The 24,024-nt window shown below is 39.4% G+C and overlaps 1 protein-coding gene across 2 annotated transcripts in view; it reads left to right on the top strand.

The window, feature by feature from the left end:
* SPATA18 (spermatogenesis associated 18) overlaps positions 1 to 23,287 on the top strand; it is a 47,570-nt gene extending 24,283 nt beyond the window's left edge. For both annotated transcript variants that reach the window (XM_003806451.4, XM_003806450.6), the window contains 7 exons: positions 1,185 to 1,446; positions 3,184 to 3,342; positions 4,193 to 4,368; positions 6,815 to 6,938; positions 9,344 to 9,427; positions 20,528 to 20,573; positions 20,881 to 23,287. In XM_003806451.4, the coding sequence (XP_003806499.3) occupies positions 1,185 to 1,446; positions 3,184 to 3,342; positions 4,193 to 4,368; positions 6,815 to 6,938; positions 9,344 to 9,427; positions 20,528 to 20,573; positions 20,881 to 20,888 (859 nt within the window). In that variant the 3' untranslated portion in view covers positions 20,889 to 23,287. The remainder of the gene's footprint in view (positions 1 to 1,184; positions 1,447 to 3,183; positions 3,343 to 4,192; positions 4,369 to 6,814; positions 6,939 to 9,343; positions 9,428 to 20,527; positions 20,574 to 20,880) is intronic.
* The last annotated feature ends 737 nt before the right edge of the window (positions 23,288 to 24,024 follow it).

Genomic DNA, 24,024 nt, shown 5'->3' with positions numbered 1-24,024 from the left:
GTGTATTTATGCACGTCCTCCACCAGTGTAGCCTGGAAAAGGATGAGGCTCTCAGATGGCTCCTGAGTGATTTCTTGTAATTTAGAAAAATTAACAGGTTTTATTACTGCCTTTTTCATTTCTTCCAACAAAAAAGAGATCATATAATGTCATCTGCCCCTGCCTCTCTTTGGGCCGGCATCAGCGGCCCGGTATTGCCAATTGGGTTCTGGGTCAGGGACAGCTTCTGCCCCGGCTTTATCATTGTTAGGATTATGAACACGAGCTTCATCTGCCCAAGCTTGACCATATGCGTGACCTTTCTTCATGGGAACAGCAAGAAGTTAATACCGCAAATATATCTTGCTAGATTCAATCAAAGGCAATAGCTGAAGCCTGAAATTCTTGAATGAACTTAGAGGGATCCAGGCTAAATGAACCCAAACTTGGATTAAATTTGTGAAAAATCAGACATTGGAAAAGGGACATGAACTTGGATTGCTCCTAAATCTCCATTAGCTACCTCACAGAGAGGCAAAACATTTTGGGATTTTCCGAGGACTCTGTACTAGTGGTATATGTAACTCCTCTGTGAGTATCTGACAGGGATAAAGTATCTGGACATGGAGATGTTTGATTAGGGGATGGAGCAGATGGGGAGAGTGTAGGTAAAGCAGGAGCAGGCTGAGGACAGTGTGATAGGCAAAAGGGTCATCTAAGACACCAGACTTGAGGAGGGAGGAAGTTTCTTGGAAGGATACATGAAAATTTTTATGTAATTTTGAGTTTTGGGATAAAGACAAAAAGACCAGAACATATCCTTTTTGAGGGTCTGGTAAAATGCATCTACTTGTAAAATAATATTGTGATGCAAAGTTCCATTAATAGGCCAATTTGATGTATTAGGGATTACAAAAGAAAAGTATATGCTGCTTTTTGAGCGTTTATGGGTCAAAATTGGACTGATTTTTAAGAACGCATGCATTCTGGAGATGTATAGAAATTCTAGTTGCTTATAAATTTTTGGGACAGAAGTCTGGTACCAGATGCTGGAGTCAGATAATAGGGAAGTCTAATCACTTCTGAATTCCTCAGATAAGGAGTTTTGCCTCCGGATGGTCGGATTCATTGGCCACCAGATGATCTTTGCTTTACTTAAGAAGCAAATCAGAGGATTTCCCTGGCTGATTCTCGCTCACCAACAGGTCCTCCAGGAGCCGGTCTCCCAGCCCTGCCCCTCGCAGCCGTAGCTGCAGCCGCAGCAGATCTGCCAGCCCCTCCACCGCTGTCAAGGTCAGGAGCCCGTCCCCAAACCGCTCCAGGCTGTCCAATGTGGCGCGCAAGGCTGCCCTCTTGTCCCGGTTCAGCGATTCCTATTCCCAGGCCCGCCTGGACGCGCAGTGCCTGCTGCGGCGCTGCATCGACAAGGCTGAGACCGTTCAGCGGATCATCTACACCGCCACAGTGGTATGTGACGCCTGCGGGACTCCCGGCTCCTTAGGGCAGCCGGGAGACAAGTTCTGTAACGTGAATGGAACAACTTACAAAGACTAGTGGATCCTGAGGTCACTGAAGTGGGGGAGATTCCAGTCTCCCCAACTGTCTCCTTCCTTCTCTTTCTTCCTCCTTCCCTTTCTTCCTCCTTTCCTATTTCCTTCCTTCCTTCCCTGTTCCCTCCATCCCTCCCTCCCTCCCTCCTTTCTTTCCTTCCTCTTTGTTTCTTCCCGTCTCTCTCCCTCTCTCCTTCCTTCCCTCCCTCCCTGTTTCTTCCCGTCTCTCTCCCTCTCTCCTTCCTCCCCTCCCTCCCTTCCGTTCTCTTTCCCTCCCTCTCTCCATCTCTTCCTCCTTCTTTCCTTCCTTTCTCCCTTCTTCCTCCACTGTTTCCTTCCTCTCTCTCCTTCCTTCCTTCCCTTTCATTACAAATATTTGGGGGATGAATCATCTTCACAATCGATAACTATTCATATATATATGAATAGTTATATAATATTTATTTAGTTAGTTAGTTATATTGACCAGGCATTTGTTTAAGAAGTATCCGTAAACGCAGGACTATCTCAAATGGGTTTATACAAAGTAGATTTGCACTGTACCTTTTGTCTAATATGAGCATATGCACACACAGTGGATATATTATTGCTAATGGCTGTCATTTGGTTTACTTTAGTTCTTAAACAAATGAGAAGGCTGTGATTGTATTAATGCTTCTGTTTGTTTAATTAAGAGTAGTTATTAAAACTGCTTACATATCAGCTATTTGAGTATGGCAAATTTTAAAAGTGCACATATGTATCCTTAATTTCCAAAACAAATGTTTGTTCTATGGGTTAGTGTCATGCTAAGATACTGAGAGTTCATGAGGAGAATTGTTAAATATTAAGAAACAAAAGAAAACATTGGTATGAGAGCAGAATTACCAGAAATACTGAACTTTATCCTGTATTTATTCATTTAAATCAGGGTTAGCAAACCATGATCTATGGACCATATCTGGACCTGGCTCATATTTCTAAGAGAAATACTACTGTCTGAAAGCTAAGAATGTAAGAATGTTTTTAGATTTTTAAAGGGTTGTAAAAAAAAAAGACAGAAACTGTATGTAGCTCAACATGCATACAATATTTGCTGTCTGGCTCCTTATTGAAAAACGTTTGCCATCCCCTGGTTTATATAATTAAGAAACACTTACTGAGTTAGTTAAAGCTCTGTCAATGTACAGACCACATCTTCCTTGCATAACGGAGTTTTCCCAATGCTTACCACACCATAAGCATTTAATAAATATTTGTTGAATTAACATATGCCAGGACACATGTCTGAATCTGGATATGTGTTTATAACATAAACACTAGACTGATAATTTTCTCTTATTTCTTGACCAGTAATGTGATATTGCTATGGGCTTATAGCAGGGGATTTATTTCCTTCAATTTCTGCACTGTCCTGCTTCCTGCACTCAGAATTTCTAGAATAATAGTCTAGAATAACTGTCTTGATGTTAGTGAGCATGGATTATTATATGTTTATGTACTTTTCAAAGTTGGAGATGTATTTTCTTCCAGACTAAAAATGTTTTTGATCAACTGTGTTTAGTTATCAGAAGACCAATATGATGTTGAAGCTCGGATTCTTTCTAATTCCTTGTTTTGGATCTCTTCACCTACCTCTTTTCACCAAATAAATTTGCTGCATTTTTATGTGCAGGAGGCTTTCCATGTAGCAAAAATGGCATTCAGACACTTCAAGATCCATGTGAGAAAATCGTTGACACCATCTTACGTGGGGTCGAATGACTTTGAGAATGCTGTCTTGGATTATGTCATTTGTCATCTTGATCTATATGATTCTCAAAGCAGTGTCAATGTAAGTGTTGAGTCTTTTATTAGGACTGGTTTGCTGCTGCTGCTGCAGTTTATATTGAGTACTAATAACTCAGAAATCCATCCAGTATTTAGTATTAATTCTATGTAATGAAAAAGAAGAAAGGAACAGCATTCAATTTACTTGGTAGCACCTGCCATTATTGACTGTTTCTTCCTTAAACATATTATAGGGAAAAATTGTCTGAGTTTCTTTAGATAGGCTGTTATGATCAGGAGATGGAATATCATAGTTCTTAAGAGCAAGGATTTTGGGAAAAGTAAGTATGGATTTGCTTCCTGACTCTGACACTTACTAGCTGTGTGATCTTACACATTTACTTAATCTCTGTATGCTTTAGTTTTCTAAACCTTAAGTGGGAGTAACAATGTTCATTACTCCATAGAGTCATTGAGAGCATTAAATGAAAGAAAGTAGGCAATTTGCTTAGCACAAGACATGGCACATAGTTAACACTCAATAAAAGCAAACTATTAATAATGATTGTTATGGATTATGAACAATTCAGAGTTCTGTGTTGGCACATCATACCCTTGCCCAGAATAGAAAAATAAGGATATGATAAATAAAAACCACAGAAGGTTTTTTTCCTTGCTTTTTTAGGACTCTCTTGGCTTTTACTGTGTCATTTCTAGTCTGTGTCCTCTTTCCTTCTTCCCTGTGAATGGGTGGCAACATCTTTCTCCTTTTAGCACATTCACTGTTTTTCTGCTTTAACTTGTTTTGGCTCACATTCTCTTTTCCCACCTCCCATCAGTCCTAATATTCTTAGGATGTCAGAGTGTTTTTGTCACAGGCTGGTAACAAAGTGATGCCATCTTTTGTTTTTCAGGATGTGATCCGAGCCATGAATGTCAATCCCAAGATTTCATTCCCTCCTGTCGTTGACTTTTGCCTTCTCAGTGACTTCATCCAGGAGATATGTTGCATTGCCTTTGCAATGCAGGCCTTAGAACCACCCCTAGATATTGCATATGGGGCAGATGGAGAAGTTTTTAATGATTGCAAGTAAGAGACACAGGAGCAGAAGCTAAGGGATTTATCATGAATACATTGTCTTGTCTGTTTCCTGAAAACAATTTAGGGAAAAGAACTCTGGGTGGGGAAATTAACAGACACTACCTGATTTTCAGGCCCTACCATATACTTCTCTGTACTCCAGGGCAGGACCCACTCCTAGAGTTATTTTCCATTGAACATATTGGTCTTTGGGAGAGAACTAATGAGGACTTGGAGCCTATCTAGAACACTTTTTTAAAGATGCTCTATAAATACAAATGTGCATTACTTTCTATTGGTTTTTATTGCATTACTCAGGCCAGGCTTCTCAAAGTATGATGTGTGGATCACCTGCATCAGAATTACTCAAGGTACTTGTTAAAAATACACATTCCTGGATTACATTTTCTGACATTTTATGCAGTAGGTCTAAGACAGGGCTCAGGAATCTGCAATTTAACAAGCACCCAGGTGTTCCTTGTGCACACTAATGTTTGAAAATTAATGCTCTTGACTCTTTTGTCTAGGACCAATAGATTGCTACCAACTTTTACAGGATAAATATTCCCCTTATAAATTAAAATACATTAAACTAATTTAAAACATTGTATTGTGATTTCTTGAGATCACAGGGTATAGCTGGAGATTATCTGGGAAGAAATCAAGCTAGTGGTTAAGAACACAGGCTCTGGCCTCAAGCTGCTTAGGTTCAAATTTCAGCTTCATCACCTATTAGCTGTATAATGTTAGGCATGCCAGTTAATTTTTCTATTTCTTAGTTTCTTCTCTATCCAATGGGGGAAATAATAATGCCTACTTCCTAGGGTCGTAGAAGGTTAGTTGAGATAATTCAGACAAGGCACTTAGGATGCTGCCCAGCATGAAGTGGGTGCCCAGGAAATATTCACTCTGGGTTTTTGTTCAGGTTGTAAAGTTATGCCCAGCATTCCTGAAAGCTTGTTGATGAGGGAGGATGGATAGTACCACTCAGAATCTTTCACTTTCTTTCACTTATGCAAATCACAACAATAATGAACTTTCCAATTGCCTTATAGCATGTCATATTTTCTTGCCATTGTCTTGCTTCTAGTTTCTCCAACATGGATCAACTCATGGAAGAGCTGATACTAGGACATTACACTGCAGTTGGGTCTTTTTGGTTCCACAGAGCACATTATCTTCATTTGTCTCCCTTTATTCCTTTCTCCTTTAGAGGATGGAGAGTGCCATTCAGAACCATTCACCGTTTTAGTTTATGGAATCTGCACATGTCAAAGACTTCTGTAGGGCCTCTTGCTGACATGCCTTTAACCAGAGGGAATGTGCAGCTTCTAGGGCATTTTCTGGCCTGTGTGCCTGGACATCTGTGCAGCTGGAATTGGATTTTCTAACAATGATTGGATTTAGTTCTACTTCTAGAACTTCACAGAACAAGGCTAACCCTTTTTCACCCTGGCAGCCTTTTGTACATTTGAAAGCAATTACTCAAACCCTCCTCCTTCTGGCCTCAGGGCTTCAGGGTTTCTTCATATGAAGTAGATTTGGGACTTCTTGACAAATAGATTCATTGTCTTGTTCTTGATCTGTGCACCTTTTAAAGAAAGTGAACTGACCGGCCTAGAGGGACTAACACCCTTTTTATTCTTATTCTCCATTAATTCAGCTAACTTACGGTAGTTTTTCTTTCTTTTTTAGCCTTCTAACAGTGTTTATTCATTTTGAGTACAACTGAAACCTGCTGTATTTTTCTTGTACTGTGACTAAACCATATATCTCCTCTATTTGTGAAAATGCTTTTTAGACTCAATTATAGGACCTCATATTTATTCACATTTTATTTTATCTTAAGTTCAGCTTATTGTTCCAGCCTGTTGAGCTGTTTTTAATCAATGTCATCTTTTTTTTTCCTAACCACCTGCATCTTTGAGCATGTTTTCTATATTTCATACAACTCATTCATAAACATGATGACTTATCATGGGATTGAGAGAGAGCCCTCAGCATCTTCCTTCAGGTTTCTGTCGATCCATTAATTACCCCTCTTTGGATATGATCATTTAATTAGTTTCCAATCCACCTACTTAAGTTAATCATCCTCCTGTATTTCTTTTATTTTGTCCACAAAGACAGCATGAAAAATTCTATGGGAAGCCTGATGGGACTTCAGATGCTAGTCTATGTCTTTAGAATTCCCCTGAATTGCAACTCTTGTAATCCTGAGAAGAGAAGGAATACAATTAGTTTGACACGATTTGGTCTTAGCGTATCCGTGCTGGGTCCCAGTTATCATTAGTTCCTATTCTAAGAGGCCACAAACATTCTTAAATAACAGAATTTGACCTATATTTACTCAGATCTGAGCATAATACAAAATGAGAATTCACACTGATGTTTTCCCCTAGATATGCTCCATAATTGCTTAACTTCTCTTTCTTTTTTTGTATATTGAAAACAGATACCGCCGCAGCTACGACTCGGATTTCACTGCTCCCTTAGTCCTCTATCACGTGTGGCCTGCTCTCATGGAGAATGACTGTGTCATTATGAAGGGAGAAGCTGTCACCAGGAGAGGGGCTTTTGTACGGTGGCCTTGCATAGTGACAATTCATCCCAAGTGTTTGATTCACAAGTTCGAGAACATTTATAAACCCAGAGATTCTATAAAAGAAGTTTATAAAGAGTTGATAAGATTTCATACAAAGGAGAGGTCGGAGATGATCTCAAGAAGAACTGATTCTTTTCTTTGATTCTTCCATAATTCTGCATAATTTCCTGGCAGTAATTTCTTTACTTCTTGCTTTATTTAGAAGATGGAATCAGTCATATTTACCTCCTCCATCTTAGAATTATTATGATATTTTAAAAACAAAGCCCTTTGAAGTTATCTTGTAGGAGGATTTCCATAATCCTAAGCACTTAAAATCAATTAACTCTCAGGAAACGATTTGCCAAATTTTTACTGACAATTCTCTGTTTTGGGAAACTGCCAATGTGCCCTGTTTTTCTCTCCTTGGTATGATATGTATGGAGGGGAGGGATGGAGACAAAGAAGGCAGAGGAGGTGGGAGAGAGGAACCAATCAGTTTGGGAAGGTCGCTTCCTATATCCATTGGTTATAGAATGTTTTGAACCTACAGAATGTTAAATACTTGAACAGCCTTTAAAATGGAGTCTTAGGTACCGTATGTGAGCATGTGGGTGTGTACGTGTTGTACTGGGGATTGGGTGATGGAACTGGTAGTGCTTGGATATTCTGCATAGTTTATGTTATGTAGTTTTTACCCCTGCCTTTCCTAGAAGGAGTTAAATGAAGCCCCTTAGTCCAGGATGATGCCAACAGCTGGCTGATCTCTGTTCCTGTTCTCCTTGAACTGAAGAATAGGGGAAGTGCTTTATGGCAGCTTTCACACATACAGTGGAGAAGGGGAATATTTTATTTTGAAAGAACTGAAGAAAAGGGGTTTTGTAGCTTAAAAATCCCATTACAGTGAATACTATCTTAAAATATTTTGTTCCATAAATGTTGAGCCCTTAGCTGGGCATGGTGGCCCACACCTGTAATCCTAGCACTTTGGGAAGCCAAGGCAGGAGGGTTGTTTGAGGAGTTTGAGATGAGCCTGGGCAACATAGTGAGACCTCATCTCTACAAAAAATAAACAAATTAGCTGGGCATCGTGGTGCATACCTGTAGTACCAGCTACTTGGGAGGCTGAGGAGGGAGGATTGCTTGAGCTGGAGAGGTTGAGGCTGTGTGAGCCATAATTGTGCCACTGCACTCCAGCCTGGATGACAGAGTAAGATCCTGTCTTTTTTTTTTTTTTTTTTTTTTTTTGAGATGGAGTCTTGTTCTGTCGCCCAGCTGGAGTGCAGTGGTATGATCTCAGCTCACTGCAACCTCCGCCTCCCAGGTTCAAGCGATTCTCCTGCCTCAGCATCCTAAGTAGCTGGGATTACAGGTGCATGCCACCATGCCCAGCTAATTTTCATATTTTTAGTAGAGACGGGGTTTCACCATGTTGGTCAGGCTGGTCTCAAACTCCTGACCTCATGATCCACCCACCTCAGCATCCCAAAGTGCTGCGATTACAGGCATGAACCACCACACCCGGCCTGAGATCCTGTCAAAAAAAAAAAAAATATTGAGTCCATAGAAATAGAAATTGGGTTTTATTGATCCAACAGCTACACATGTTCTACAATAAAACATACTTCTTGCTCCTACAGCAGTCACACTCTGTTAAGAAGATCTTATCTGTTGCACAGTTTGGAAAGGAGGGAGAAGAAATACCCATTATTCTTATGTTTTACATCAAATAGCCATTGCCTTTTAACTTCCTTCTTCTCTCCAATCAAGCATATCAGGAACATTTGTCCAAGCTTAAACCCTAAAACAAAATAATAGGAAGTTCTTCCTAAAAGAAAGAACTTGGAAAAGAAAGGGGTTGAAGTAGGGAAATTTCAAGGATTTTACCAGTAAAATCTCATTTTAGTGAATATAGCTTTCTTCTTATTCATTTAGTTAGAAAGCAGATAGGCAGTAGTGGTGTTTTATTCATTCATCCAATGATATTTATTTATTCAATAGTTATTTATGACCCAAACACTGTATTTATGTGCTAGAGATTTAGCAATAAACAAAACAGATACAAATCTCTACCCACATGGAGCTTACATTCTCCAGCACTAACAAACTCCTGTGTAATTTCCAATAGCTTACTCATAAAAACATTCTACTGGCATCAAACACCAGAATATCCCAAGGTTCATTGTAATGGGATTATATTTAAAAAGTACCTGAAGTTACTGCCAAATATTGGGCAGCTATAGGAGGTGAAAGGAGTGTAGCTTGTGCAGATGATCAGTAATGGGCAAGTGTAATCACATAAGTAAAACTCTTATTCTGTGGGATATGCATGTTGTTTTGAGCCATGACAGTTTTCACAAACTCCTGATTATGTCTCTCTCTTTCTCTCTCTTTTTTAAGTGGAATTCGGTGCGATCTCTAAGTCGTTGTCGAAGCAGGAGTTTAAGTCCCATTTGCCCACGTAGCCAAATTGGTTTAAACACGGTACATATCTATCTAATCATTTTTACACAAAATTCATCTATGGTTGGCTTTTTTTTTTTGCTTCAGCAGTACAAAAGAGGTGATTATAAGTCTACAGGTGGAAAGAGAACCTGTTGCAATAAGGCTAGCTCCAAATTGATTTTTATACTACTGTGGGCTAAATAATTTATTATTCTAGAAAGGAGTAGAGTTTTATCTTTCTTTCTTAGTTCAAGGAATAGTAGATTTTATGTATTTCATAGTTTTATTTTTATCTTGGATGAAATGGGCTATTAGAGATCAGATAGTGGACTGAAGAGTGAATGGGATACCATAGTCAACTGATCTTGGCACAAGTCCCTGGTTCCTCTAGAAATTTGTGTATGAGTTTAGAGAAATTACTCAAATGGTCTGGATTTCACTACCTTATAAAGGGCATTGCAGGTATTAATGTGTCCTCAACTTCAAATTAGAAAAAATAAGTTTTTTTTTGTGTGTATTAGTTTTTGGAAAGATTGCTAATACTTCTGTTAAAGAAAAAAATAACAGCAAAAACATCATGAAAACTATGAAGATAACATCCCTAAAAACATTATTATGGGCTGGGTAGGGTGGCTGACACCTGTAACTCTAGCACTTTCAGAGGCTGAGGTGGGAGGATTGCTTGAGCCCAGGAGTATGAGACCAGCTATGGCAACATGGGGAAACATTGTCCCTATAAAACAAAACAAAAATCCTCCCCAAAATTAGCTGGGTATAACAAAAAATTCCCCCCCAAATTAGCCAGGCATGGTGGCATGTGCCTGTAGTCCCAGCTACTTAGGAGGCTGAGCTGGGAGGATCACCTGAGCCCAAGGAGGTCGAGGCTGCAGTTAGCCGTGATTGTACCACACTGCACTCTAGCCTGGGTGAGAGAGTGAGACCCTGTCTTAAACAAAACAAAACAAAACTCCCCAAAACATTAAAAAAATTATGATTCACCACTATTCATTTTTTCAACACATATTTAGTCAGTGCCTTTTGAATACAGGGCTAGACCAAGACATGTGGACACCAAATAGGCTAACAATGTGCTGTTCCTCCAAATAATAATTATTTAAATATTTGTCCAACCTTGTTTAGAGAGAGTGGTAGAGAAGGAGAATCACATCCGGCAACCCTACACACTTTTCTGAAATTGCCTCTAGCGTGCAGCTGTAGCCCTAAAGTTGCAAAACTTCCTCAGCAAAACAAAAACAAAACCAAAAACCCCTGCAGTTGATGAAACCCAGCTTCCTTACTGACTTTTTTCTTTTTTATTTTATACTTTAAGTTCTGGGTTACATGTGCAGAACATGCAGTTTTGTTACATAGGTATACACGTGCCCTGGTGGTTTGATGCACCCATCAACCAGTCGCCTACATTAGGTATTTCCCCTAATGTTATCCCTCTCCTAGACCCTCACCCCCAACCCCCGACAGGCCCCAGTGTGTGATGTTCCCCTCCCTGTGTCCATGTGTTATCATTGTTCAACTCCCACTTATGAGTGAGAACATGTGGTGTTTGGTTTTCTGATCTTGTGATAGTTTGCTGAGAATGATGGCTTCCAGCTTCATCAATGTCCCTGCAAAGGACATAAATTCATCCTTTTTTATGGCTGCATAGTATTCCATGGTGTATATGTGCCACATTTTCTTAATCCATTCTATCATTGATGGGCATTTGGGTTGGTTTCAAGTCTTTGCTTTTGTGAGTAGTGCTGCAATAAGCATATGTCTGCATGTGTCTTTATCGTAGAATGATTTATAATCATTTGGGTATATGCCCAGTAATGGCATTGCTGGGTCAAATGGTATTTCCAGTTCTAGATCCTTGAGAATCACCACACTCTCTTCCACAATGGTTGAACTAATTTACACTCCCACCAACAGTGTAAAAGCATTCCTATTTTTCCACAACCTCTCCAGGATGTGTTGTTTCCTGACTTTTTAATAATTGCCGTTCTAACTGGTGTGAGATGGTATCTCATTGTGGTTTTGATGTGCATTTCTCTAATGACCATTGATGATGAGCATTTTTTTCATATGTCTGTTGGCTGCATAAATGTCTTCTTTGGAGAAGCGTCTGTTCATATCCTTTGCCCACTTTTTGATGGGGTTGTTTGTTTTTTTCTTGTAAATTTGTTTAAGTTCTTTGTAGATTGTGGATATTAGCCCTTTGTCAGATGTAGAGACTGCAAATATTTTCTCCCATTCTGTAGGTTGCCTGTTCATTCTAATGACAGTTTCTTTTGCTGTGCAAAAGCTCTTTAGTTTATTAGATCCCATTTGTCAATTTTGGCTTTTGTTACCATTGCTTTTGGTGTTTTAGGCATGAAGTCCTTGCCCATGCCTATGTCCTGAATGGTATCGTCCAGGTTTTCTTCTAGGATTTTTATGGTCCTAGGTCTTACATTTAAGTCTTTGGTCCATCTTGAGTTGATTTTTGTAAAAGGTGTAAGGAAGGGGTCCAGTTTCAGTTTTCTGCATATGGCTAGCCAGTTTTCGCAACACCATTTATTAAATAGGAAATCTTTTTTCCCCATTGCTTGTTTTTGTCAGGTTTGTCAAAGATCAGATGGTTGTAGCTGTATGGTTTTATTTCTGAGGCCTCCGTTCTGTTCCATTGGTCTATATATCTGTTTTTGTACAAGTACCATGCTGTTTTGCTTACTCTAGCCTTGTAGTATAGTTTGAAGTCAGGTAGCGTGATGCCTCTAGCTTTGTTCTTCTTGCCCAGGATTGTCTTGGCTAGGAGGGCTCTTTTTTGGTTCCATATGAAATTTAAAGTGGTTTTTTCCAATTCTGTGAAGAAAGTCAGTGGTAGCTTGATGGAGATAGCATTGAATCTATAAATTACTTTGGACAGTATGGCCATTTTCATGATATTAACTCTTCCTATCCATGAACATGGAATGTGTTTCCATTTATTTGTGTCTTCTCTGATTTCCTTGAGCAGTGGTTTGTCGTTCTCCTTGAAGGGGTCCTTCACATCTCTTGTAAGTTGTATTCCTAGGTATTTTATTCTCTTAGTAGCAATTGTGAATGTGAGTTCACTCATGATTTGGCTCTCTGTTTGTCTGTTATTGGTGTATAGGATTGTTTGTGATTTTTGCATGTTGATTGTGTATCCTGAGACTTTGCTGAAGTTGCTTATCAGCTTAAGGAGGTTTTGGGCTGAGACGATGGGGTTTTCTAAATATACAATCATGTCATCTGCAAACAGAGACAATTTGACTTCCTCTCTTCCTATTTGAATCCCCTTTATTTTTTTCTCTTGCCTGATTGCCCTGGCCAGAACTTCCAACACTATGTTGAATAGGAGTGGTGAGAGAAGGCATCCTTGTCGTGTGCCGGTTTTCAAAAGGAATGCTTCCAGTTTTTACCATTCAGCAAGTATGATATTGGCTGTGGATTTGTCATAAATAGCTCTTATTATTTTGAGATATGTTCCATTGATACTTAGTTTATTGAGAGTTTTTTAGCATGAAGGGGTGTTGAATTTTATTGAATTTATTGAATTTTTCTGCATCTATTAAGATAATCATGTGGTTTTTGTCATTGGTTCTGTTTATGTGATGGATTACGTTTATTGATTTGCATATATTGAACCAGCCTTGCATCCCAGGAATGAAGCCAACTTGTTCATAGTGGATAAGCTTTTTGATGTGCTGCTGGATTCGGTTTGCCAGTATTTTATTGAGGATTTTTGCATTGATGTTCATCAGGGATATTGGCCTGAAATTTTCTTTTTTTGTTGTGTCTCTGCCAGGTTTTGGTGTCAGGATGATGCTGGCCTCTTAAAATGAGTTAGGGAGGATTCCCTATTTTTCTATTGTTTGGAATAGTTTCAGAATGAATGGTACCATTTCCTCTTTGTACCTCTGGTAGAATTCAGCTGTGAATCCGTCTGGTCCTGGACTTTTTTTGGTTGGTAGGCTATTAATTACTGCCTCAGTTTCAGAACTTGTTATTGGTCTATTCAGGGATTCGACTTCTTCCTGGCTTAGACTTGGGAGGGTGTATGTGTCCAGGAATTTATCCATTTCTTCTAGATTTTCTAGTTTATTTGTGAAGAGGTGTTTATAGTATTCTCTGATGGTAGTTTGTATTTCTGTGGGATCAGTGATGATACCCCTCTTATCATTTTTTATTGTGTCTATTTGATTATTCTCTCTTTTCTTCCTTATTAGTCTGGCTAGCAGTATTTCTATTTTGTAGATTTTTTTTAAAAAAACCAGCTCCTGGATTCATTGATTTTTTGAAGTGTTTTTAATGTCTCTATCTCCTTCAGTTCTACTTTGATCTTAGTTATTTCATGCCTTCTGCTAGCTTTTGAATTTGTTTGCTGTTGCTTCTCTAGTTCTTTTAATTGTGATGTTTGGGTGTCAATTTTAGATCTTTCCTGCTTTGTCTTATGGGTATTTAATGCTATAAATTTATCTCTAAACACTGCTTTAAATGTGTCCCACAGATTCTGGTAAGTTGTCTTCATTCTCCTTGGTTTCAAAGAACATCTTTTTTTTTTTTTAATTATACTTTAAGTTTTAGGGTACATGTGCACATTGTGCAGGTTAGTTACATATGTATACATGTGCCATGCTGGTGCGCTGCACCCACTAACTCGTCATCTAGCATTAGGTATATCTCCCAATGCTATCCCTCCCCCCTCCCCCCACCCCACCACAGTCCCCAGAGTGTGATATTCCCCTTCCTGTGTCCATGTGATCTCATTGTTCAGTTCCCACCTATGAGTGAGAATATGTGGTGTTTGGTTTTTTGATCTTGCGATAGTTTACTGAGAATGATGATTTCCAATTTCATCCATGTCCCTACAAAGGACATGAACTCATCATTTTTTATGGCTGCATAGTATTCCATGGTGTATATGTGCCACATTTTCTTAATCCAATCTATCATTGTTGGACATTTGGGTTGGTTCCAAGTCTTTGCTATTGTGAATAATGCCGTAATAAACATACGTGTGCATGTGTCTTTATAGCAGCATGATTTATAGTAATTTGGGTATATACTCAGTAATGGGATGGCTGGTTCAAATGGTAATTCTAGTTCTAGATCCCTGAGGAATCGCCACACTGACTTCCACAATGGTTGAACTAGTTTACAGTGTAAAAGTGTTCCTATTTTTTCCACATCCTCTCCAGCACCTGTTGTTTCCTGACTTTTTAATGATTGCCATTCTAACTGGTGTGAGATGGTATCTCATTGTGGTTTTGATTTGCATTTCTCTGATGGCCAGTGATAATGAGCATTTTTTCATGTGTTTTTTGGCTGCATAAATGTCTTCTTTTGAGAAGTGTCTGTTCATGTCCTTCGCCCACTTTTTGATGGGGTTGTTTGTTTTTTTCTTGTAAATTTGTTTGAGTTCACTGTAGATTCTGGATATTAGCCCTTTGTCAGATGAGTAGGTTGCAAAAATTTTCTCCCATTTTGTAGGTTGCCTGTTCACTCTGATGGTAGTTTCTTTTGCTGTGCAGAAGCTCTTTAGTTTAATTAGATCCCATTTGTCAATTTTGTCTTTTGTTGCCATTGCTTTTGGTGTTTTGGACATGAAGTCCTTGCCCATGCCTATGTCCTGAATGGTAATGCCTAGGTTTTCTTCTAGGGTTTTTATGGTTTTAGGTCTAACGTTTAAATCTTTAATCCATCTTGAATTGATTTTTGTATAAGGTGTAAGGAAGGGATCCAGTTTCAGCTTTCTACATATGGCTAGCCAGTTTTCCCAGCACCATTTATTAAATAGGGAATCCTTTCCCCATTGCTTGTTTTTCTCAGGTTTGTCAAAGATCAGATAGTTGTAGGTATGCGGCGTTATTTCTGAGGGCTCTGTTCTGTTCCATTGATCTATATCTCTGTTTTGGTACCAGTACCATGCTGTTTTGGTTACTGTAGCCTTGTAGTATAGTTTGAAGTCAGGTAGTGTGATTCCTCCAGCTTTGTTCTTTTGGCTTAGGATTGACTTGGCAATGCGGGCTCTTTTTTGGTTCCGTATGAACTTTAAAGTAGTTTTTTCCAATTCTGTGAAGAAAGTCATTGGTAGCTTGATGGGGATGGCATTGAATCTGTAAATTACCTTGGGCAGTATGGCCTCATTATTTACCCAGTAGTCATTCAGGAGCAGGTTGTTCAGTTTCTATGTATTTGTGTGCTTTTGAGTGAGTTTCTTAGACCTGAGTTCTAATTTGATTGCTCTGTGATCTGAGAGACTGTTTGTTATTATTTCCATACTTTTGCATTTGCTGAAGAGTGTTTTACTTCCAATTATGTGGTCAATTTTAGAATAAGTGCTATCTGGTGCTGAGAAGAATGTATATTCTGTTGATTTGGGGTGGAGAGTTTTGTAGAGGTCTATTAGGTCCACTTGGTCTAGAGCTGAGTTCAAGTCCTGAATATCCTTGTTCATTTTCTGTCTCATTGATCTGTCTAATATTGACAGTGGGGTGTTAAAGTCTCTCACTATTATTGTGTGGGAGTATAAGTCTCTTTGTAGGTCTCTAAGAATTTGCTTTATGAATCTGGGTGCTTCTGTATTGGGTGCATATATATTTAGGATGGTTAGTTCTTGCTGCATTGTTCCCTTAACCATTATGTAATGCCCTTCTTTGCCTCTTTTGATCTTTGTTGGTTTAAAGTCTGTTTTATCAGACATTAGGATTGCAACCCCTGCTTTTTTTTGCTTTCCATTTGCTTGGTAAATATTCTTCCATCCCTTTATTTTGAGCCTATGTGTGTCTTTGCACGTGAGATCAGTCTCCTGAATATAGCACACTGATGGGTCTTGACTCTTTATCCAGTTTGCCAGTCTGTGTCTTTTAATTGGGGCATTTAGTCCATTTACATTTAAGGTTAATATTGTTATGTGTGAATTTGATCCTGTCATTATGATGCTAGCTGATTGTTTTGCCCATTAGTTAATGCAGTTCCTTCATAGTGTCAATGGCCTTTACATTTTGGTTTGTTTTTGCAGTGGCTGGTACCGGTTTTTCCTTTTCATGTTTAGTGCTTCTTTCAGGAGCTCTTGTAAGGCAGGTCTGGTTATGGCAAAATCCCTCAGCATTTGCTTGTCTGTAAAGGATTTTATTTCTCCTTTGCTTATGAAGCTTAGTTTGGCTGGATATGAAATTCTGGGTTAAAAATTCTTTTCTTTAATGAACGTTGAATATTGGCCCTCACTCTCTTCTGGCTTGTAGGTTTTCTGCAGACAGATTCACTGTTAGTATGATGAGCTTCCCTATGTGGTTAACCCAACCTTTCTCTTTGGCTGCCCTTAGCATTTTTTCTTTCATTTCACCCTTGGTGAATCTGACGATTATGTGTCTTGGGGTTGCTCTTCTTGAAGAGCATCTTTGTGGAGTTCTCTGTATTTCCTGAATTTGGATCTTGGCCTGTCTTGCTTGGTTGGGGAATATCTCCTGGATAATAACCTGAAGAGTGTTTTCCAACTTGGTTCCATTCTCCCCATCACTTTCAAGTACATTTTCAGTCAAATGTAGATTTGGTCTTTTAACATAATCCCATATTTCTTGGAGGCTTTGTTTGTTCCTTTTTATTCTTTTTTCTCTAATCTTGTCTTCTCTCTTTATTTCATTAAGTTAATCTTCAATCACTGATATCCTTTCTTCTGCTTGATCTATTTGGCTATTGATACTTGTGTATTCCTCACGAAGTTCTTGTGCTGTGTTCAGCCCCATCAGGCCATTTATGTTCTTCTCTACATTGGTTATTCTAGTTAGCAATTCGACTAACCTTTTTTCAAGGTTCTTAGCTTCCTTGCATTGGGTTAGAACATACTCCTTTAGCTTGGAGTTGTTTGTTATTACCCACGTTCTGAAGCCTACTTCTGTCAGTTCATCAAACTCATTCTCCATCCAGTTTTGTTCCCTTGCTGGCTATGAGTTGTGATCCTTTGGAGGAGGAAAGGTGTTCTGGTTTTTGGAATTTTCAGCCTTTTTGTGCTGGTTTTTCCCCATCTTTGTGGAATTATCTACCTTTGGTCTTTGATGTTGGTGACCTTTGGATGGGGTCTTTGAGTGGACATGCTAATCCTTTCTGTTTGTTTCTTTTCCTTTTAACAGTCAGGCCCCTCTGCTGTCAGCCTGCTGGAGTTTACTGAAAGTCCACTCCCAACCCTGTTTGCCTGGGTATCACCAGTGGAGGCTGCAGAGCAGCAAAGATTGCTGCCTGTTCTTTCCTCTGGAAGCTTTGACCCAGAGGGGCACCTGCCAGATGCCAGCCAGAGCGCTCCTGTATGAGGTGTCTGTTGGCCCCAGTTGGGAGGTGTCTCCCAGTCAGTATACACAGGAGTCAGGGATCCACTTGAGAAGGTAGACTGACCCTTAGCAGAGCTCGAATGCTGGGCTGGGAGGTTTGCTGCTCTCTTCAGAGCCATCAGGCTGGGACGTTTAAGTCTGCTATAAGCCCCTGACTGGGGCTGCTGCCTTTTTTACAGAGATGCCCTGTCCAAAGAGGAGCAATCTGCCAGTCTGGCCACAGCAGCCTTGCTGAGCTGCAGTGTGCTCCACCCAATTTGAACTTCCTAGCAGCTTTGTTTACACTGTGGCTGTAAAACCGCCTACTCAAGCCTCAGCAATGGTGGACACCCCTCCCCGACCAAGCTTGACCATCCCAGGTAGATCTCAGATTGCTGCTGTGCTGGCAGTGAGAATTTCAAGCCAGTGGATCTTAGTTTCCTGGGCTCCGTGGGGATGGGACCCGCTGAGCCAGACCTCTTGGCTGCCTGGGTTCATCGCCCCCTTTCCAGAGAAGTGAATGGTTCTGTTTTGCTGGTGTTCCAGGCGCCACTGGGATATGGGGAAAAAAAAAAAAAAAAGCCCCTGCAGCTAGTTTGGTGTCTGCCCAATTGGCCGCCCAGTTTTGTGCTTGAAACCCAGGGCCCTGGTGAGGTAGTCACTGGAGGGAATCTCCTGGTTTGCGGGTTGCAAAGACCGTGGGACAAGCGCAGCATCTGTGCCAGAGTTCCTCAGGCTCAGACCCTCACGGCTTCCCTTGGGTAGGGGGGAACATTCTCTGGCCCTTTGCACTTCCCAGGTGAGGTGATGCCCCACCATACATTGGCTTGCCCTCCATGGGCTACACCCTCTGTCCAACCAGTTCCAATGAGATGAACTGGGTTCCTCAGTTGGAAATGCAGAAATCACTTGCCTTCTGCATTGATCTCGCTGGGGGCTGCAGACCAGTGCTGTTTCTATTCGGCCATCTTAAATCTACTCCCCCTTACTGACTTTAATGAGCATCTATTGTGACTCCTGCATGCTCCTTATCATACATTCTTTCTGGATCTGATGGATGCTAGATTTGGGAGGGACAGAAAAATGACAAAAACATGTTATCTTCTCTGAATAGGTCTTAATATAGGAAGATCACGAGACCATGTCCTTTGCAGGAACATGGATGGAGCTGAAGGTCATTATCTTTAGCAAACTAACACAGGAACAGAAAACCAAATACCTTTCTCACTTATAAGTTGGAACTAAATGATGAGAACACATGGACACAAAGAGGGAACAGCAGACACTGGGGACCACCAGAGAGTGGATGGTGGGAGGAGGGAGAGGATCGGGAAAAATAACTAATTGGTACTAGGCTTAATAACCAGGTGATGAAAATCTGTCCAGAAATCCCCCATGACAAGGTTTTACCAATATAACAAACCTGCAGATGTACCCCTAAACTTAAAAAGAAAAATAAAATATAGGAAAGAGAAAGATTATTATGATTTAAACAGATTAGCTGAATGTGATACAGTCAACAAACCAATACATCTATAATATGATACAATATGATAGTCAATAAAAGAAGCAGAAAGGGCTAGAGTCATCAGATGAGATAGAGATTCCTCCCAGATTTGGTCATGAGGAAGGCATTCAATGGGGTGGTAGTATTTAATTTGGTGTTTTAGAATGGGTGGAATTTCAATGGGCTAGGAAATTGGGAAGGAATATTCAGGTGAAGAAAATGACCTAAAAAATGATAGGGAAATGGAAAAATCATGCATCTGGCACAATCCTTTTGCTCTTAGAGATTTTCGTATAGCATCATTATCTTTTTTCATGAATAAGTATTTATGGTAAGTAAAAGCAAAACAATAGTGCACTTAGTAGACTGGTAAATAAAAAGGAAACATTGGGAGCATGATACTGAGAGAACCAGAATTCCTCATTCTGAGAGGAAATGGCATATAAGAAGAAAATACTGTTAGACAGTTATTGTGCAACAGCCATGGCAAATTGTAACTCCGGACTCCCATCAAAAGGCTTATTCATGGGCAATGTCCTCTGTGAGAATCCCCTATACCTTCTCTTTCTTTCTCATGTTGTGCTCAGAAAGAACACATTAATTTAAACTTTAGATGAGAATAAAATCTAATCTCAAAGGTATCACTGCAGTCAACTTTCTGTCTGTTTCCATCATCCTCTTGCCACAACAAAACTGGGTATACCTGCAAAATAAAATACAAATATTTTTGGTTAGTCGGGTTTATTTTTGCCTATGTGGGGGTCTTGATTCATCCAGAATGGATTCAATCTTTATCAGCATCTATTTATCTAGAGTGTTTGAAAGCTCAGAGCAAGGATGATGCTTGTAGCCAGTTACGCCTGACCGGCTATGTCACTGACTTGTGGTTCCAGTGCAGTACCTTCTACTTAGTGAAAGTAAAGGTGAGATTTGAAAGATGAAGATTTTCTGGTTGCCTGGTGACCCTTCTTAATAGAGCAGAGTTTATGACTTATAATTTTTATAAAGGATCTCCCAGAGATTATATCATCATTTTAGCTTTAATTTGTGAGTTTTAATAAATATTTTTATTTTCTGGAAAGCACTGAATTCAGTATGGCTGCTCTTAGGCTACTGAACCCAGCTTTTAACTAATAATATAATTTAAACCAATACTTCAGAAGTCTAAAAAGAATCACAATAGTCAACCTTAGGTGAAAAATCATAGTGCTAAAGTGCCTCAGAGCAAGCTATTTGGTTGGTTTTAGGGACAAAAATATGTCAAAAGAATTCATCCTTTGAGCTCCGTCTACTGTGTAATTCACATTATTCTTTTATATTTTCCAGATGTCTCGAAGTCGGAGTCCTTCTCCAATAAGATGTGGATTGCCAAGTAAGTGGGATTAGTTCAGATGGATCAAATTTTCTGCTTTTTAATACTCCTTCTAGTACTTAGCACTGAGCAGCAAAATGAATGCTTTGCTTCCTAGAGAGCATCTTTTTCTTACTCCTCACACCTTTCATGTCTGGGCCTCTGGCTGATGGTACCCAGGCAGGTCCCATGGGTCATGTAGAAGGAGCTTCCAACCAAGAGGCTTCATTGCCATAAACCTAGATTAACCGCCTCTTTCATTTAGGTGCTTCCAAAAGAAAATCGAAGAAAGTGACCATAATAATGAACTGTCTATTTTTCTCCCTAGGATTTTAAAAGCACCAGACCTGCTCCTTTGACCCAGTGCGTGGAAACAGCTGCTTTCTCCAGTGCCGCCATCTGTCTTCTGTGTCTGCCTCAGACCTCACTTAAGATAATGTCAAAAGGCAATTCTGTGTATCACCCCACACAGAGAGTTAAATGTTTTGGCTTGGCGCATTTGTAACTTTAGATATATTGCATTCTATTTTATTTTATAGATACTAATTCCATTAATTTCATAAAAATGATTGTATAGGCATTTAGGATCATATTCATTCAAAGCAAAGTCCGTTACAAAGGTTCAAGATTTCCATCTCAAAACACTAGGCTCTTTTATGGGAACTATGTGAACTGAAGTGGAAAGCATTTAACATGCTGAGGCTAAAAGAAAAGATGAATCATTTTAGTTTGCAGATGGATCGTAAATATAATTGTTGGTATCAGCTTTAGCTCAAAACCAATATTAGGTGTTTTAATTTCCTTTTAAGGTTTGGAAGACAGCCCTAATCTCAGGTTGGGGAGCTCATGTTAGTAGCAGTGACTTAAGGCTAAGTGTAGAAGATAATTTAAGATACATTTTCTTTATATATTAGCCAACAAATTACATTTATTGGTTGGCTTGCTTTTCCGTTCTGATTTTGAGAGTGCCCAGTTTGGTTTAGTTGACTAATGAATGTCAAAGCTACTTAGTTGAGAGAATTTCCTTGTTCATAAATGTAGAGCAGTGATTTGGTTAGAAGCCAGTTTTGAGATAAATGTTAATTACCTCATGCATATCTCCTGGGAATATTTCAAACTGTTTTAATGCATGTGTTATATATAAAAGTTTCTTGGGACATGCTCTTCACCTGTTCTACCTAGTTATTTGCAAATTCAGACCTCCTATTGAACTCTGTCTGACCAAAACTACTTAAACTCAAGGCCCAAAACTAGGGGCACCATTTACTGATTTTAAATTGAGTATATATCCCTTGACTTCTTCACTGTCAAATACTTTTGAAACTTCACGTTCAAGATAAGAATGGAATGTTGCTTTCTTGCAATAAGTAATGTTCTTTCTGCCTTTTTTTCACTTTTAAGTCAGCCTTAAACACATGCCTCACAAACATCTACTTTCTCCACATACCTTTGAGAGAGACACTGAATTGGCCTCAGCTCAGTTTTGCATAAGCTTAGTGCCAGAACCAGCACCTGATGCTTTTCAGGTGAAAATAAAACAAACAGCTTCTCTAAAGCATCTTACCCCTGTGCTGGAGGTTTGAGGGACCTCTTCAGTGCCTGCCCCTTGAGTCTAATGGTCACCACCTCATTCTGAAGTATGAGTTGAATTTTTTGCCCTCTTTGCATATTTATATTAGTCATCACTTTGAAGCAATGCAGTGTGCTGGAAGGAGCACTATCTGCCTAGGTAACTGCTAGTCATGACTTGGTCATCAGCTTGCTTTGTGGCACTGAGCAAGTTACTTCACTTCTCTGAGCCTTGGTTTTATCATAGGGTGAGGAGGTTGGATACAATTAGTGCCCCTCTTAACCCTGCAGACTCAATGTTCCCTTTTATAACAAGTATTTTATTCTGAATATGAAATGAAAATTAAAGTTAATATAATCGTCTATGTGCATGTATAATTTTAAGCAGTGAACATAGTACCCTAACTATAATATAAAGCAGAAAAAAGGCAACTTTTAATAAAATAAAATGTATTTCAATAAAAAAGCTTGGGTATAACCACCCTAGAAGATAAAATTAAGTCATTAGATGGCTGAACCTGCATATAGAGCCACCAGCTACAAATGAAAATCAATGTGTGTATTGGCAACAGAAAATCACGGTGTTGTCATTGGATGTGACTTTCTGAAGTGGTGGGCAACTCTTGTTAATGTTTTAAACAAAAAAAACCTTACAGTCTTGCCCTGATTTACACAGCAGTCACATTCCTGGAAAATTCAAGTGTTTATTAAAACTATGCAACAGTTACTGTGTGTTATACATTGAAAGGTCTTCACTAATATCTCACTAAGTAATGAGAATGCCTACATATCAGAATTTTTTTTTTCAGGAGCCAAGCACATATACTGATTTGGAAAAAGGCACAGGTAGTTCAGTTTATTTGCTTTCTACCCTGCCTGGCCACTTGCTGTTTCTTCAGTTTCTAATTTGAGCTGTAACTACACAAGGAAAGCTAAATAGTCTGGAAAATTTTTGGAAAGAATCCACAAAGCCAAAGGAGACTGGCCTATACTCATTTTATCTGGGGATGTACCTTACCCTTAGAGACTTTGAAAAATGTAAAGCTCTTATTTTGTAACCTGGGTAAATGTTAGTTTCTAGATTTTCGGCTTAACATCTAATAATAACATTTAAAAAGTGCTTTTGTAACTATTAGTTATTTGCAATAAAGTGCTTTCCTTCTACAGTCCCAAGTTCAATGATGTCCTTTACCCATCTATAATCTCTGTATTAGTCCATTTTCACACTGCTATAAAGAACTACTTGAGACTGGGTAATTTATAACGAAAGAGGTTTTTTAATTGACTCATAGTTCTGCATGGCTGGGAACCCTCAGGAAACTTACAGTCATGGCAGAAGGTAAAGGAGAAACAAATGCCTTCTTCACAAGTTGGCAGCAGAGAGAGCGCAAGGAGGGAACTGCCAAGCGCTTTTAAACCATCAGATCTTGTGAGAACTCACTATCACAAGAACAGCATGGGGGGAACTGCCCCCATGATCCAGTCACCTCCCACCAGGTCCCTCCCTCGACACATGGAGATTACAATTTGAGATCAGATTTGGATGGGGACACAGAACCAAACCATATCAATGTCTGTGGTCCAAACCAGGACCATAAATTCATTCAGAAATACTTACTGCACCCTGCACTGAGGAAGACCATGGGATTGCTGCAATTCCATATTGTAGCCTTAATTGCTAGCTTTATTTTATTCACAGCTCATTGTCATGTTCAAGACACTCTCTCTGAGTAGTGCTTTACCATTTTTGTGGAGCTTTCACTTACATTATTTCACTTACCATGGCAATCAAGGTGTGTCAACTTTATATGTAAAGAATCTGTTCATCCGATACACTATTCATTCTTGTTCCAAGACTGACTTTTATTTCAGAATAAGATTCTATCCTGTTCTTTTTGTTTCT

This window comes from Pan paniscus, chromosome 3, assembly GCF_029289425.2.
Source record: "Pan paniscus chromosome 3, NHGRI_mPanPan1-v2.0_pri, whole genome shotgun sequence".
In the NCBI taxonomy this organism is placed as follows: domain Eukaryota; kingdom Metazoa; phylum Chordata; class Mammalia; order Primates; family Hominidae; genus Pan; species Pan paniscus.
Note: the sequence above shows the minus strand (reverse complement) of the source record. Positions and strands in the feature narration are given on the sequence as shown.